This window comes from Pieris brassicae, chromosome 8 (assembly GCF_905147105.1).
Source record: "Pieris brassicae chromosome 8, ilPieBrab1.1, whole genome shotgun sequence".
Classification (NCBI taxonomy): Eukaryota; Metazoa; Arthropoda; class Insecta; order Lepidoptera; family Pieridae; genus Pieris; species Pieris brassicae.
Genome location: NC_059672.1, coordinates 6,359,705 through 6,376,957, shown reverse-complemented (window position 1 = coordinate 6,376,957; position 17,253 = coordinate 6,359,705). Strand labels below are relative to the sequence as shown.

The 17,253-nt window shown below is 32.7% G+C and overlaps 1 protein-coding gene across 1 annotated transcript in view; it reads right to left on the bottom strand.

The window, feature by feature from the left end:
- The window catches only part of LOC123713182 (WAS/WASL-interacting protein family member 1-like), a 66,899-nt gene that overhangs the window by 32,038 nt on the left and 17,608 nt on the right, over positions 1 to 17,253 (bottom strand). The window contains exons 3-7 of the mRNA XM_045666730.1: positions 16,482 to 16,573; positions 15,509 to 15,610; positions 4,129 to 4,242; positions 3,446 to 3,606; positions 3,016 to 3,120 (exon numbers count right to left, since the gene is read on the bottom strand). Of these exons, the coding sequence (XP_045522686.1) occupies positions 3,016 to 3,120; positions 3,446 to 3,606; positions 4,129 to 4,158 (296 nt within the window). The 5' untranslated portion in view covers positions 4,159 to 4,242; positions 15,509 to 15,610; positions 16,482 to 16,573. The remainder of the gene's footprint in view (positions 1 to 3,015; positions 3,121 to 3,445; positions 3,607 to 4,128; positions 4,243 to 15,508; positions 15,611 to 16,481; positions 16,574 to 17,253) is intronic.

Sequence of the window (17,253 nt, the reverse complement as noted above, 5' to 3'; positions counted from 1 at the left end):
AAACAACGACTGAAATACCAGTCTGCAGTAACTGTCCATCACCTGTGACGATGTCAAATACAGCATTTGAGTCACCACCGTTGAACTTATCTAATATTTGGTGACACCAGTCTGTTTCTGGTCGTCGGTTAAAGTATGGGGAATCCATCTGGTACAAAGCTTCCTGACGCCTAAATGTTCGTGTAATAATTTTTGAACATGACTCATACCCAATGCCTAGGCTTGCCCGTATCTGCCATAGGTCATTCTCTTATTTTCCTCTACCACGCGTACCACAGCACTGATGTTATCTTCTGTAGTCGCTGTTAAAGAACATCCCTCACGCGGATTATCATTGAGATTAGAAAGCCACGTTTAAACTCCTTAAACCAAGTGTAAATAGTGGAAGGGGCTTCATTAAGAAATGCTAATCGCAACCTAGCATAGCTTTGTTGTTGAGTAAGCCCATAACGAAAGTCATAATAAATCATTGACATAAATTTTTTACGTATAACAAGAGTTTTAGATTTGCTGACAATTCACAAAAACAAATGACAAATGAACGCAATATACTATATTAGGCTACCAAAGAGTTCTAAAATTTAAATTCAAAAAAGTTTTCATAAGCAACGTTTCTAACTGGCCAGTTCTAAAAATATTCAGCTACCCACGTATTACTGGTGGATCCCGGAATAGAAAAACAATCAGTTGCCCTCCTTAAGAGGGGTTTTGATTAAGAAAATATCCAATATATATTTTGGGAACTGCTTATGAAATATGAACTGAAATAAATATAATTTTTATTATTATTAACATTCATAAGTTACCAATATGATATAACAAAGTATTTTCATTTAATAATAAGCAAATTTTACAAACAATAAGTATACCGTTTCAATAAGGATCAAGTTTCTTTATCAAACTCAATTACCGACAACTTACTTCGTCCGAAGATTGTTGTAATATAATTTTCGTCTTAATTACCAATAATAACTTAGGGTTAATTCTGTTCCACTTAACTTCGAAGTTGAGATCGCTAATAGTTTAACCAATTACTATTCATTATGAATAATAAATAACTATATACTAATACATATATAATAATGTGATATTTTGTAGGGATCAAATTGGGTAAGAAAACTGAATTTCTAAATTATAGGCACTATTTGTTCACATATTACCGCGAGTAAAATGATGACTTCCATATCAGTCATGAAATCCGAAAAGTTATGACAGTTCCGCAAAAGAATTAATCAATATTTTTTGTTGTATTCTAATGCCAAGAGGTTATAAAAATACCATAGGAATGCAATTGAAAAGGTGGGCAGATGAAATCATGGAGCCTGGGTGAGATTGGTATACAATAAGGAAAAATGGAGAACAATAAGAGAGGACTTTGTCCGTAGATTAAGAAAAACAATAACTATAATGAATATATTTTGGATTTCTGATATAAGGCTTTCTGATCTAATCTCTCTCTCTCTCTATTTATATATATATATAAACAAATAGAGAGAGAGATATTATACTCCTCCGAAACGGCTCAACCGATGCTTATGAATTTTTTATGCATATTCAGTACGTATGAGAATCGGCTACAATCTATCTTTAAAAAAGTTTTTTTGCTATTTTTTAGACATGGTTTTTGCTTTTATTTTTTTATGATACAGCATATAAAAACACATACAACCCTCAATTCACCCCTCTACGAACAACTTCTATTTTTATTATAATAGATAGGTTATTTTTATTGAACTAAAAAAAATGTTTCCTGGATATAATATACATGGCAAAACGACCATCAGCCGCATCAGCTAGTAAATAAATAAAATGGCAAGACAATTATATTTTTTTTATAAATTGGTTAAAAATCACATGATACATATATAATAAATCCAAACATATATCATAAACCCGTAATGCTCCACAGACTATGAGAGCAAAACGTAGAATTCGTTGACCGGATCTCGAGATCCGAGATTATGACGCTTGCTAAGCACATAGGTGTGAGGAATCCCTTGTTAGGGGTGTTTCCTTGAATTGTTATTATTGTTTATAGAATAATGTAACAATTCATCAGCACCGTCAAAATCATTCTAGCGATATCAAAATAGTTTTATTTTCGTAGTGTCTAAGACAGAATTATAAAGGAAAATCCGCTAGAAATATCGTATTAAGTAATTGAGTTAAGGAATATCACCTATGAAGGTCTTTCAACCTATAACCCGAAAGTTATATTGAATATTTCACTTGTTCAAATATTATTTAATTTAAAAGACAAGAGTTAATTCCGATGCCGGTTGTTGTATGTTCAAATATATGTTACATGAAACACTTTGTTTGAAGCTGGATAACAACTGGCTTTGTTTAAAACACGAGCTTATAAGTAAAATATCAGTCATGAAATCCGAAAAGTTATGACAGTTCCGCACGTTTAGTGGGGTTGCGACGCTGGATTAACAAAAACCTAACTTGACTTATTATAGAGGTCGTAAATCTAAGTGACACTTATGTTATTGGACATTATCGGAAATGAGAATTATTATATTATTATTTATAAGTGTGGTAAAAACTAAAGGGTTTATATTGGCTTCAAGTGTGCGATGATTACGCTACGCTTTTAATTATTAACTTTAGTTAATAATATAATAAATAAATATATATTTTAATATATATTTGTAACATAACTAATGTTATATATAGTTTAACAATCATATACTGTATGTATAATACACACAATATATTTTAAAGAATATATGAAATTATTTGAAACTGGGCTGCAAATAAACGAGTTGATGTCGCTTTAGGAGATTTAATCCGTCCGCCGCCCATGGACACTCTCAATGACAGAGGGCTCGCGAGTGCGTTGCCGGCCTTTTATACTATTTTAACTGGCAGTAAATGTAAAATTAGAAGCACTTTATGGACTCTTGACTTGTAATGTAACAAAACAGCGTAAAACTCTTGGCAATTACGTAATAAAATTATAGTTACGGTATAAACAATAATATAGCTGTATATAAAATATAAACTTACTGGTCAAAAGGGGAAAAGATGTGATGCGGTGGTCTGTGCTCGGGCGGCGCTTCCCTTGATCCAGCGCTACCTACTGAAGGCGCTGGTGAAGGACTTGCTTCTGATCTGTATTCAAATTTAACTAGATTTATTATCTGTTTAGGATTTAATTTTCCCGTTATACCGTATGACACGATTAAAGTCTCAAGATAAAAAGTTTTTAGTAATCAATTATAGTAAATAAAAACTGACTTTTCAGAAGCTAAATTTACGTTATGGATCAGTTGTGGACTTAATGTAAGTCGTAGACAAAGTATTTTTTTAATTGAATTAGAGAATTGAAAATTAATAAAAACTCTTTCATTTATAAAAATCTTATTATAAAAGAAAATTACGCGTTTATCGATAATTCTATTTTGAGCTTTACTGTGAGGCTGAATTGGGATCACACCTTTCTAAACGTGGGGATCTGTTGGGTGAGCGGCGCGGAGAACGGAGCGGCGAGCGACGCGGAGATCCAGGAGAGACGGGAGGTGAGGCGCGGGGGGAACCTGCACCTGACATAGGCGACACTTCTCCTGATCCTCTAGACATACCGCACTCCGATGATCCCTGAAGATAAATAACCTTGAAATTTAAGTCGTTATTTATGTTTTGCAAACACAATATTGTATAATCTCATGACACGAGATATATTCAGCAACCAATTCAAATGGAAGGAAGATTGACTAGTAGTACTTTTAGCTAAGCTTTTAGTGCTATATCTGAGTAGTAATGGCCTAGTGGCTTTAGCGTGCGACGCTCAACCCTGAGATCGTAGGTTCGATCCCCGGCTATACACCAATGGATTTTCTTTCTATATGCGCATTTAGCTCGAACGGTGAAGGAAAACATCGTGAGGAAACCGGCTTGCCTTACACCTAAAAAATCGACGGTGAGCATCAGGCACAGACGGCTGATTCTCGCCGACCTACTTGCCTATTCAATTTACAAATGATGATGAAACAGATACAGAAATCTGAGGCCCAGACCTAAGAAGGTTGTAGCGCCATTGATTTTTTTTAGTGCTCTATATACATGGTTAAATATAGTTAAACATAAAAAAAAACATGGACTTTATTTAAAAACAAGTACCTTATCGTCATTAGGATCTCGTTTGGCCATAACATCGACTCCTTCCCGCTTCCTCTGCTCTTCCTTTAATCGCTCCGCTTTCCGCCATTTCGCACGGCGGTTTTGAAACCATACCTTTAAGAATAAGAATATTTTGTTTAGATTCCCTGTATGGACCAATATTGCCTATTGGAAGTTGTTGAAGTATTTGTTTGTTGGAAGTGATTTTTCCACCAATACGCAGCTACATCATATGGTATTTTATAAACGATTTTGAGAAACTTGAAGGTTCACAATTCGACGTATTTTCTATGGTTAAATGAGGAAAGTGTTTTCTCGGCTTATTACGAACAAAATCGTACAGATAAGTTGATAGATATATCTGAATCGGACAGGCGTATGATAGATTCCCTAAATAGGATATTTAACGCCCGATGAGCTTGTTTTCCATTAAAATCCCATTAGGACTAAATACACCAACTACATTTGGCCAATATCTCAAAACCTATAAACGTAATCCTCTCTAACGATCCTGTCAACACTACAAGTCGTTAATAATGCATTGCAACCCTATTTTGCCGTATTATAACTCAAAAGATTATACACCATTCCATAAGGGACCTTACGGCTTACCCCATCCAATTTTACGTGACCTTTCCTCACATAATCCGATAATGTGAGACTAGGTATTTATAAAGTGGTTGTTTTTACAGTGTCCATTTGTAATGAGCTCTGTTTACATGTAGGATATAGGCTACGCGGGTTCAATTTGTCTGGTGGATAAGCTGGTTTGCTAAATACGGCGAGGCGGGCCACATTTGCGCTGCAATTTTCGCAATTTACTTTTAATAAGCCCTCTGTTACTCTATTAGGTTAGAGTGCTAGCAAATCTTCAAAGATTAAGAAAATTGTTGTAGATGTGAAGTAATTGTTTAAAAGAATTTTAATTAATACAAGTCGGTTGGAGATACCACAGTTTGAATTGTAAATTCGAGTTTTTTTTTATAAAATTTAAAAAAAAGATTTGTGTAAATCTGATGGAACTATATTTTGAAAATAGTACGTTTTCGATAATAAATTATAGTAAATAAATTTTATTTCAGTTTCTTACACATTATCAATTGTTTTTGTAATAAGTATGGAAAAAAATATTCATTAACAGATTAGTGTATTTTTCCTGTTTTTTTTACAAATATATTAAATTACAAGTGCCACCTCTCTTGATTGTTAATCTTTGGCCTAGAATAAGAGTCCCTTAACGGCAGTAAGCTAATTTACTTAAAATAATAATCCCACCATAATCCGCCGTCCGCCCTAGTAATTTTTATTTTTCGAGGGTAGAATTAATATTAGCTACCCTTGCTATTACAGTCGAATTTTTACAACATAATTTGACACGAAAGTAGATAGTTATGTTGTTTTTTTGATTACATTTTCCTTAATGTAATAATATGTAGATTATCTTACTGTATTTTGTCAAATTAATTTTAAACAATTATAGAATTATAACGATTTTAAAATGTATTAGAAAAGCTGTGTAAATCAAGAACATTTAAACTTAAAAGTATAAATAAAATCATTTAAAGTTCAGAAGTTTAATTTGCGTTGAATTTTTCTTTCAACATAGAATATTTTTTTTAAATTCCACTTGTATCAAAAGACCACTTAAATCTGACAAATACCTACCTCCACAACACATGTCACAACACAGCCCTGTCACATTTGATTCCCATCAACCATCGTAACGTGAGCCCTTCTACCCTACAACCCACCACTTAAAGCACGTAAACGCAGGGAGCTAACGAAGCATTGGGTGCCTTTCTAAACTGGACGTATTAAGTAAACGGCACTCAATCAAATATCAATCTAATTGTCTGGGTGTTACAGTTGAAACTTGTATATAAGGGGTATGCCAGGGTGCAGTAATTACCTACTGTTCGGTAAAAGTTGATTGTTTGCGTTTGTTAGTAGTGTTAAATAATAACAAATATTGTTCAGTGAAGGACCAATGGAAACGGTTAATTGCATCTTTTGTGATGCACAATACATCGTGAAATAATGATCTTTTGTGCGATACAATGTGTGGAGGGCTATCGTTTTACTTGAGAGCAACATTAGGGATTTATTGAAAATATATTTTATTAGCTAAAGTGAGGAAGCACATATCACACAGCGTGCATCTAGGAGTAAACTAGACAAGACTAGTCAATGAATTACATTAACGAATCTGTTTTGTCCGTCGAGTCCACAAAGCTTCTACTATTTATTAATGGTTATTATAATTAATTCATGTTTTCATGTAAATATTATTTAGCTTGTCTTTCTAAATCAGTTTCTATGTTTAACGCGTATGTGATGTTTTTATTAAATATGCATTTTTGTTGATTTATGGTCAAGATGTGTTTTTGTAAATAAATAAATATCTAAATGGACGCATTTTTATTACCAGTTATACAAATCTACAACACATATTTTTTCTTGCGAAGAATTCTTAAAATATTATCGACCTCGTGATTTTGAATTTATGAATTTAATGAATGAATGAATTTTTTATACTTACGTAAAAAAAATTAAATACACGTAATTATGGCTAAATTTGCCACCCTAAATATCCCTTAAGAAATGTTTAAGAAGACTTTCGCCCCTTTATAACATACATTAAACGGTACCATTAAAAACAATTTACCGGTAATTCAGTTGAAGCGTGTTCGCAAAGTCGCGAACACATTAGCAAAAACGTCTCGGAGTTAATTATGTAATGTTTAAAAACTCATGCGAACTTTGAAAGTTAGTATAAGCTTTGTGCACACAGCATATTTTTGTACAGAATATATTTTGATTTTTCTTATATGTACAACATACAACAATGCTTTATCATGCTTAAAATAACTATGATACTAACTTCTAGAGATTTGATAACCATCAAGGACATCAGAACTTAAATATTTGTGATTGTATATATAATACAAATAACATATTATAAACAAAGAATGAACGAATGAACAAGTGTCTAAAATTTAGATTTTTCTTTTGATTATTTGATCAACATTACAATCCACATTACACCCTTACAATTTCCTTGATGGCACATTACAAGAGATTTTAATATAATAATAAAATATTACAATGCTTTTATAATATTTCTATAAGAAAACACCGCGTGATAATATTACGGAGACACGTCTAAGTGACAACTCAAGCGAGTGATGTATTAAAACCAACGGTTGTCGCTTCGACTGGTTAAATGTGACGTATGGTTGACGCGATGTGACGTGAAACGTTAATGACGTATAAATGTAATTTTCTTTAATATAAATAATAAATATTATAATGAAATATGTAATAAAATATTTGTTATTAGGTTAGGTTAGATCTATCATCTACAAATTCAAAGATTTCGAGTTTGGAACTCCATAATATACATGTAAACAGCGAACATTAGTCTGTACCATATTTGAAAACGTAACGATTTTACTGTAAATCAATGCTATCTTTGTGACAGCGTATCTTAATTCATGCAGTTATTGACTACGTTATTTTGAAATTAAACAAGATTTCTATTCGAAAAGGGATTTATGCAACCTAATCGCGTAAGCGTAAGCAGAAAGTAAGCGAAGATGTTACTCAGTCTACGTAAGTGCTACGTGCTACGCGCCATAGCTGTAACGCAAGTTCCGCTCTGTACTTCGAGAGCAAACAACCTATATGGCGAGAGAACGTTGAGGTATTTGCTACAGCGGCTTATAAATGGTCTACTAAGTCAGTCATTTGATAGCCTAACGTTAAGTAACATAAATAAGTAAATTAAAAACCTACTTTTATATGCATTTGTCGCTTTCCTAAACAAGACTGCTTGGTTACATTTATACGAACCACAGCGGTTTTGTAATGTAACACATTATGAGTGTCTCAAAATCAAAATAAGTCAATAGAAAAGTCGTTACTAGACAGTTCGCAAGTCAAGGGCGTAGAGCGGGCAAGGAGAACTGGCAAGAAACTCTTCGCCACTCTTTTAAATCAATAAGTTTTGAGTCATACAAATTGTTTGAACTAGAGCAAATCAATCCCAAGGATTAGGATCATTTAAATATTCGTCAAATTATATAAAGCTTTATCGATTAAGTTACGTTTAACGAGTGCTATGTATTATATTATTCTGTAAAATGAATAAATATAAAAATCTGGTATCGATAGAATTTTTCTATGAAAGTTTGTGTTTTTTGATTTGCATAATTACAAGTAATTTAGACGATTTAAAACTTATGTATAACCCGTAGAAGATAAGTAGAAGTTAATAACATTATTCAACATCTTCAATACACACACGGAGCTTATTAACTCGCTAACTTGTAAGCCGCGTACATAAATAATGAGTACGAACATGAAGATGCGCCAAGTTTTTCATCACGTGATTAGGGGCAAATTGATCCCACAGCATCCCGTCGCAACATCGCAAATCTACTTGATCTCGACTTATAGCTTAAGTTACTCTTACGAGATGTATGAAGTTTGGATGCGTTGTTAAAAACGATGGGGATTCGTTAAGGGAAAAATCACTAACGCTGGTCACGTGACCATTCAAATATCTGTCAAATGTCTGTGATACACGCCTGTCGCAAAGTATTCAAGCCCCAGGTGAAAATGATTTCACACCTAATCTGATTGGTCAACAGCATCTTTAGTCTGATCTGCCTTGACACACGACGTGATGCGACATTTGACTGTGAAGGCAGGATGGTGTTCTGTTCCACCAACCTACAGGGAGTATCAGCGACCAGTGTCTGCCCAAAGTCGAGAAGTTGTAAATATATTAGCAGCCGGAGTATTTTGAATTTGAAATCATATCAGTAGTTTGTAAGCAGAAGCAATCACAATAAAGAGTAAATAAAGAGCGGACAGTATCTCTCTTCTTTCTGATTTCTTCTATCTATGTTTGCCATATTAATTTTGTATGATGATTTGATATTTTAATAGAGTGCCGGGAGTTTTTCTCTCGGCCTACACCCTTTGTCTTCTTTGTCGATGACTTCATTTCTATCGCCAGACATTAGGTATGTCAAATCAAAAACAAATGACGTGACGTGACGTTAATGACGTGGAATGAGAGAGACCTGTATCTTTTATTCCACAAAAAAATTTTTTCACAGCATATATCATGGATTTTCTAAACACAGATGACGTTCCAAATTTGAATTTTGAATTATAGAGTTTATTACACACTATGTTGAAAGCTTTATAAAATATTTCTTAACACCGATCTATTACGTTATACGTTTACCAGATCCATTAAGCACACTCGCGTGTTGAGAACAACCACCAAGTAATTAGATTCTGTGTTGAGAGTGGTGTAATTCGCGTAAAATGGAACGTGTAGTTATGGTATTTACTTGCTAATTACCTTTCAAACGTATTTGATTTAATATTAATTATTATACTCATTACGTAATCTGTGCTTCTATAACAGGTCCCTACACTCTAAATATTTGTGGGGTCACATCTACGAATCTTTATATATATCTACAATTTCGGTGAATTTCGGTTCTCCTTAATATGTTCTTATACCTTTTTATATACCAACATATGGAACATTTTGCTATACTACCACATATAGCGTATTCGCTTTACCGGGATAAAAGTCTAACCTAAAGTACTTAATAAAACTTATTTTTTATATTTGTAAAATTTTCTTTTCATAAAAAACTTCCTCAAGTTCAAGGAATAAAAAAAATCTCAAATTGGTCCAGCCTTCGAGTTGCGCTGTGCGCTTAGCAACATTCAATTTATTTTCATTTTTCATATTAATTTTTATTTACAGATATAATTTATTTCTGTTCTGTCAATATAGATATATAATTTATTACTATGTAGGTTAGGAATAATAAATACTGTATAAATTATAATTATATTATAGGTTAAGAATAATAAATACTCTATAAATTATATTAATTTTTTATATTACGCAATAATGAGAAAATTTTATTTATTATTTACTCCAATAAATAAAGACGTCAGAAAGCTGTGGAGTGTCATTCTCTCCCCCATTCCCCATAATCTGTGTGTCTGATTGATAAAGATGGCGCTTCACGCGTAACTCAAGTGTGTGCTTGAGAAACAAAGGCATTTTAAAGTGACATACGACTCATATATCTATTTATGTCACCATTTATAAAGGATTATTGGCCTAGTGGGTTCACCGTGTGGCTTTCATCCTTTGGGTCGTAATTTCGATCCCCTAATGGACTTTGTATGTGCGCTTTTAACTCGTACAGTGAAGCAAAGCATCGTGAGGATTTGCGTGCCTTAACTCCAAAAATCGGCGTTTTTCTAGTACATGGTTCACGACAAAAAAGATCACGAACACAATACAGAAATCCCAGACCTAAAAGGCTACAGCACGTCAACGTACACCACGATCCGTGACGTCACTTAATTGTTGTAATGTTTTCGTTTATTTGTATTAATTTAAATCCGTTTAGTTTATAAAGAATTCAAGATTTGTGTGTAGGTAATCAGTTTAAATCCCTTAGTAGCCTTTGTAGTGTCTTCTGTACCAACTGCTGACACATTCATTCAGTTCATACGTCATTATTCAAATTTTAATAGTTCCTTGATCCTTCACACCTCACAAGAGTAATTTTATTCATATGTGAATAGGTGTAAGTAGTATTTAAGATGTTGTTTTATAAGAATAAATTAGGTATGAATATTGCTCGGCCGATAAATTTAAATAGACATTTCACAGTCGACTGGCTGGCAAGCTGTACAATAATTATATTTTTATCTAAAACATCATTATAAAACAATTGTTCATAACAATAGTGTAGAATAACGAGTTTAGCTCAAGTACAAATCAGTGTTACCCAAGCAAGTCTTTGTTACCTCGGGTTTTTGTTACGTGTTTACTCGGCATTTGAACTGAGCTGAGTGTTGTGTCAATGTCATTGAGACTGAATTGAGTGTAACGCTGTTTTAATTTGAGTTTCTTTTCATTCCGCGCTAATTGGGTGAGCGTTTTGGAGATCTGTGCTTACGGGGAGAGTTTATTGTCTTTGGAATATACGATGTCAATGTATCCGATTTTTGGTTGTATTTTTATTTTCAAGGGCAATTTCTGATAATTAGTAATACGTACAGTACAGTAAAATATTAATTAATAAAAAAAATATTAATTTCGCTTAAATAGGAATAATTAGATTCCCTTTTATAAGCTTAACATTTTTCATGGTGATTGATGACAGTGACTAACCTAACCTATTATGTAAAAAATAATTTGTCAAGTATGGATCAGCGTCGACAAACGTCGTCAACTTTTTGGGTCGAAAGCAAGCTAGTTTTCTCTCGATGTTTTCCACCACCGTTAGAGCGAATATTAAATACGCTCACAAACAGAAAGTCCATTCGTGCACACCCGGGGATCGAAACTACGACCTTAGTGATCAGAGTCGCAATCTAAACTCATTAGGCCAACACTACTCTAACCTAACAACATGTCGTCGGTAATAACGGGAAGACTAGATTGCTCTTATATGGGTCATTGCATGTGCCAAGAAATACTGTGTGTTTTCTTGCGGTGATGTGTGTAACATTCTTTTTAATTAATTGTAATTTTTATGATCGAAAATTTACCTTAAAGCTATCCTAATACAATAAACTTGATTGTCTGCTTAAATAAATAATTACTAACTATTAATTAGTAATCCTATTCATCAAATATAACTGAAACACTATTTCAACTAAATCATTAAACTGTCCTATTGTGTAACAGTTTTTCAGATAAAATAAGTATTGTCTGAATTGATTGATATGTAATCAAAATGTCAATCTCCTAATAAGCTTAAAGACCCAGAGGTAATATTAAATCAATTCGTTATAGAAATGTTTCGTATGGCTAGTAATCCAATATGGCGGACAGGTGCTTTCCCGCCTTTTTATATTTTTCGGCCGAATTACCACTGACACTCGCACGACGGGGATGGGAATCAAATTGAAAGCCGACTCAATTATATTACTACGTAGCTATCTATATATAAGGTAATAAATAATTTGTGTCCTACATATTTTATGATCATTTCTTAAATGATCTTCATTTTTTTAAATTATGTAGTACTTACATGATAGTTTAGGTAGGTTATTGAATTTTTAATTTCTGTTGCACCTTTTTGTCAAATCTCTCTATGTTAAAAAAAAGAATTGTAATGAGATAATACCCAAGTTAAGCTAAACGTACCACAAGTTAAACGTGGATCCCCTTAATACACACGGGGGTAGATGTATACAGTAATACAATTTTGAGATGAGTGACTTAAACGTTACTAGTATAAGTTGACCTCGGCTTAGGACACAATTTGACACTCGTTTATATTAAAGATTCAAAAGCCTTTTTCATAATTAGAATTAAGAGAGTAAAACGGGAAAATGAAATGAAAAAAATCAAAAAGAATGATCGAGTAAATAGCTGTAAAAATTGAATTTCGAATTCCTAACCAAAGAGAAGATATTTGAGGTCAGTACGACGAAACGTCAATTTCATATCAATATGACAAGTACGGTTAACAAAAAATGAAATAGACTTCCTAAACAGAGAAGAAAATATTTAACTTCTTTTTACTTAGTAATTATTTATTTAGAGAACGTCCTTAACAACACTTTATAATAATTCAGCCCAACATCAAATATATTAGCTCTGAATAAGTAGCGATTATTTCTTTGTATTCGCAAATAATTCGAATAATGCGCCTAAACTTCGTGGTTTTTACAGACGGAATTTGGAAGATTCTTTAGCTTTAACTTTGGGAATGAATAAGGGATACATACATAGATTGGAAAAGTAAAATTAAGTATTGATTATCGTTAAATTTTTAGTTTAAAAAAATGAAAGACATTTTTAATGATTTTTTGTATTAATATACTTATCTTTTCTGTTTCATATAGGTAATAAATAATAATTTGTTTTGGTTTTTGTATATTGTCTAAGTGTTTTGTTATTATGTATGTAAGCTGTAAGTTAAGTAATAAATAACACGGTAATTATATGATCAGTATAATTACCATAGTTAGGTAAAATACAAAATCCTTAGCGAGGAACTCAAGCAAAATCCTGTAATACAACCAATTATAACCACACAATTTCCTCGCCACTAAAAGGACACCGATCAAACCATATTCACTGGACAGCAATGTCTGATGGAATGTGTATTTTGACAATGCTAGTTAACTAATGGAAGCCTGATCGACAATTTGATCTGGGACTCGGCGTTAGTTTCGCTGAGTGCATTTAACCCGAAATATCGTGGTATTTTTGTGAGAACAGTTTGAGAAATTGGCTTTTATTGCTAACGAATTTAGGAGTTAACTTTGAGGAATAAAGAATGATTATGAAAAATGTTTTTTTATTCAAAACATTATTTTACGTTTTACGCATTATTAGACGTTTAAAATGACTTTAGTGATCGTTTTAAGATCAATTAAAGCACTTCAGCGATATATAAAACACTTTATATATATATAAATATATATAAAATAAACTATATATCTTATATTATACTACTATTATTTTTCCGAGTTCAGACGTTTTTGTTTCGTCGGCAATCGAAACCGTTTAACATAAGCCACGGAAGTAATGAAATTAAAATTGATGTAATTTATGAACTTTACACTAGAACCGGAAGCGAAATCTTTAAATAAATAAAGATATATTTTGTTATTTATTACAAAATATAAGATTTTCTATGTATGGAGACGGTTATATCTACCTGCTACTTGCTATTTGTATTTTTTTACAGTCTGGCCACTTTTAATTAATAATTAATTTATTCTTATTATTATTTCTGTACGACGTTACAATGCAAAATTCTAATGTTAGTCTTGTCTGTATATACCCTATCTGGATTTTAATTAGTGACAGTTTTGTTCTTAATGTAATAAAAGATTCCATTGATTGGTCTTTTTTATTATTTATTGATTATCTTACCAAGGTAACTACATCATCATAGATAATCGTATAGAGTATCGTAATCGGTATATAGTGCTTTATGTAAAATGTATGACAATTTAGGAAAACAATTTATATTTTAATTGTATATTGTACAAGATAAAATAAAAATAACAGAATTTTTTTGTTAAGCAGTTTTTTTTACCAGGAACACAACGGATTAGGTACGAGATAGGCAATACTGCCTTCTTTAAAACTGATCAGTTCACTACCGAATATATCTAGCTTCGAAGAAGTACTGTTTACTCCGTTATAATCGGTTATAATAAGGATGGTTTTTACACACATAATTTGGAAAAAAAACTAATTTTAGACCATGGGAATGAGTAAAGGGCTTGTTATCAATGTTTACATATCAAATTTAAGAAGGAATGAAAACTAGTTAGAAAATGCATTAATGCATGGTCGTATTTCAGTTCGTGCATCCATAAAACCTTCAAAGCAGCGACCGAGCCGGTGATACTAAATTCTCTTCCTGCGTGCTCTGACGTTGGAATGTAGCAATTTTTACCTCAATATAAATAAAACATGGACGGTTGCGTCGAGCAATTTGCCTAAAACCAGGTGAGACGTTACACGACTTAAGAACCTTATATTTCACTACGTGATACATAAAATTACATAATTTAACGTCGCGAGACTAAGCTATAAACTGGAGTTCAGTTCCCATACATATTACCAATGTGATTATTTATTAAAGATGGGTTTTAAATATGCAATTTTTACATCATTAAGTTGCGAAATCGTTCTTATTGTATTATAAACAAATTATTTGTATTAAAGGTACCCAACAAATATTTAAGACAAAAATATATATTTTTTGTCTTAAATACTTGGTAGAAAGGTGGAAACGCCTACCAGAGAACAGAGAGGTCGCCCTCTTCCACGGTGGGCTGACGGCCTTTAACAAGTGGGGTACATTGTCAGAATATGCTCAATATAGAGAGATGTGGAGCCAGTTGGTGGAGGCGTATATATTGAGAGGTCCTTGCAAAATAAAATAAATAATATTGTATAAAATTAGAAATGTTTCAAGGTTAGTTCTATATGAGGTCACGAATAGTTACGGCGGTCGATATCGCGTCATTACGCATCAGGCACCCTGACACAGATAGCGGAGTATTGCCGGATTGCTTTCTTTGTTATTAATAAGAAGTACATGGTCCCTTTACATTCATAAATTGTTTGAGTTATATTTGATATATGCTGTAACTTGCATATCAGGAAATTGGCACAACGGCGTTATCATTGGTCATATTGCCCGTAGAGGATGGCCGAGGTGAAATTGTTTTTAAAAAGCAGTCGACGTTAGTTCGAACCATTAACCTGTCCATCTTGTCTAGGCACATGTAGCTAGCACAGACTGCTCTGGAAGTTATGTACATTGACAAAATGTTAGGATACTCTTACCTGTACTCTAGCTTCAGTGAGATTAATTTTGAGAGCTAGATCCTCTCTAGTAAACACGTCTGGGTAATGCGTTTGGGCAAACGCCGTCTCCAACTCTTCCAACTGTAAAGAAATTTATTAAAAAAACATCTATATCTAGAACATTTATAGAGTAGTGGAACAGGTCTAGTGGCAACAGCGGCCGACTCTCTTCCATGAGGTCGTAGATTCGAACCCCGACTGTACACCAATGGTTTATTCTTTTTATCTGCGCATTTAACTCGCTCATACAGAGAGGGAAAACATTGTGAGGAATACAATGGCCTTAGACCCAAAAGTCAGTGTGTGTCAGTTACAGAAGGCTGATACATACTTGCCTATTAGAAAATTGACAATTGAGCACGAAAACATACAGAAATATGAGGCCCAGAACTAAAGGATTGTAGCACCACTGTTTTTTTATATATTACAGGACATAATTTTCGAAAGGTTATTACGAATTTGTAGTCAGTTTTTAAATCTCAATTCAATACCATAGCTGAAAACTTCTAAACATTTTTTTTACATATGGAATGCTTTGACTGGGTTCATTATAGGCCACTATTATAGTTTGTGCTAAAAGATTATTGCCGTGAATCGCTAAATTACTTTTGTTAAGAATTAGTAATGTATACATTAATGATCTTGATAGTTATCGTAAAAAATATATTTCTTAATAAATGAGAACTATAGTTGTTTGCTTAAATGCTTTTAATTATTACTTAGAATCATCACGAATTGTTATGACGCTTACCGTCTTGTATACATTTAAACTTGCAAAATGTCTTCTTTTCTATAAAGGCTCCGCTTTGCTTTAGAATTTGTTGAAACAATATTTAGATTCTGATACATATATAAATACAGAATCGTAAAAATACTCAGAGAAATTAGACCAATGCGTGGCCATTTATTAGAATCTTTTAAGCGTCCATGTTATTATAAAATATTAATTTACCTGTTGTAGGGTGAACGTTGTCCGATTTCGTCTTTGTTTCCGACGCACGAATGTGTCATCGTGTATTGCCGGATGATAAGAATAGCTTGTATCTGTAAAGATAAATTAAGTTTTTAATATAATGAAGGATATAATTAAATTTTTATATTATTTATTTATACTTCGTTGCAGTAATACAGAAAAACAATACAATTCAAATAAAATAAATAAAATGGAGGGAACCTTATCGCTGTCGAGCGATCTCTTCCAGGCAGCCACTGTGATAAGGTATATATAGTTTTATTTATGGTTGGGAATCCGATTACTAAACCAGTAGATATATTTATTAAATGAGAAGACGACTTGAGATGAAGTGTAATTTAAAAAAAACTACTTTCGAAACAGTAATTCTTCATATTTTTGACTTTGCATATATTTTCAAAGCTTTGATTCACCTTGTTCTCCTGACTCCATTAATTGACAAAATCGGTTCATAAGCGACAAAGTTATCCGTGAACACACATTACAAAAAAAAACGTCGAACTGAGAAAGACCTCCTTTTTATTGGAAATAGGTTTTTTTTCCAGTTAATATCGATTTTGACATTATACCAGTATATTTTAAACATCCGTAAAAGTTTTACGTAATAAAGAGCTTTCTTGTGTTATAACATTATAATAAGCGTTATTAAGCCTATCCTTTGATAATGAGTAATCTAATCATGGTGCATTGTCGCACAGGACTCGAACAACCTCTGAGATGCTAACGCGAACGCTAATGCGAACTAACACTA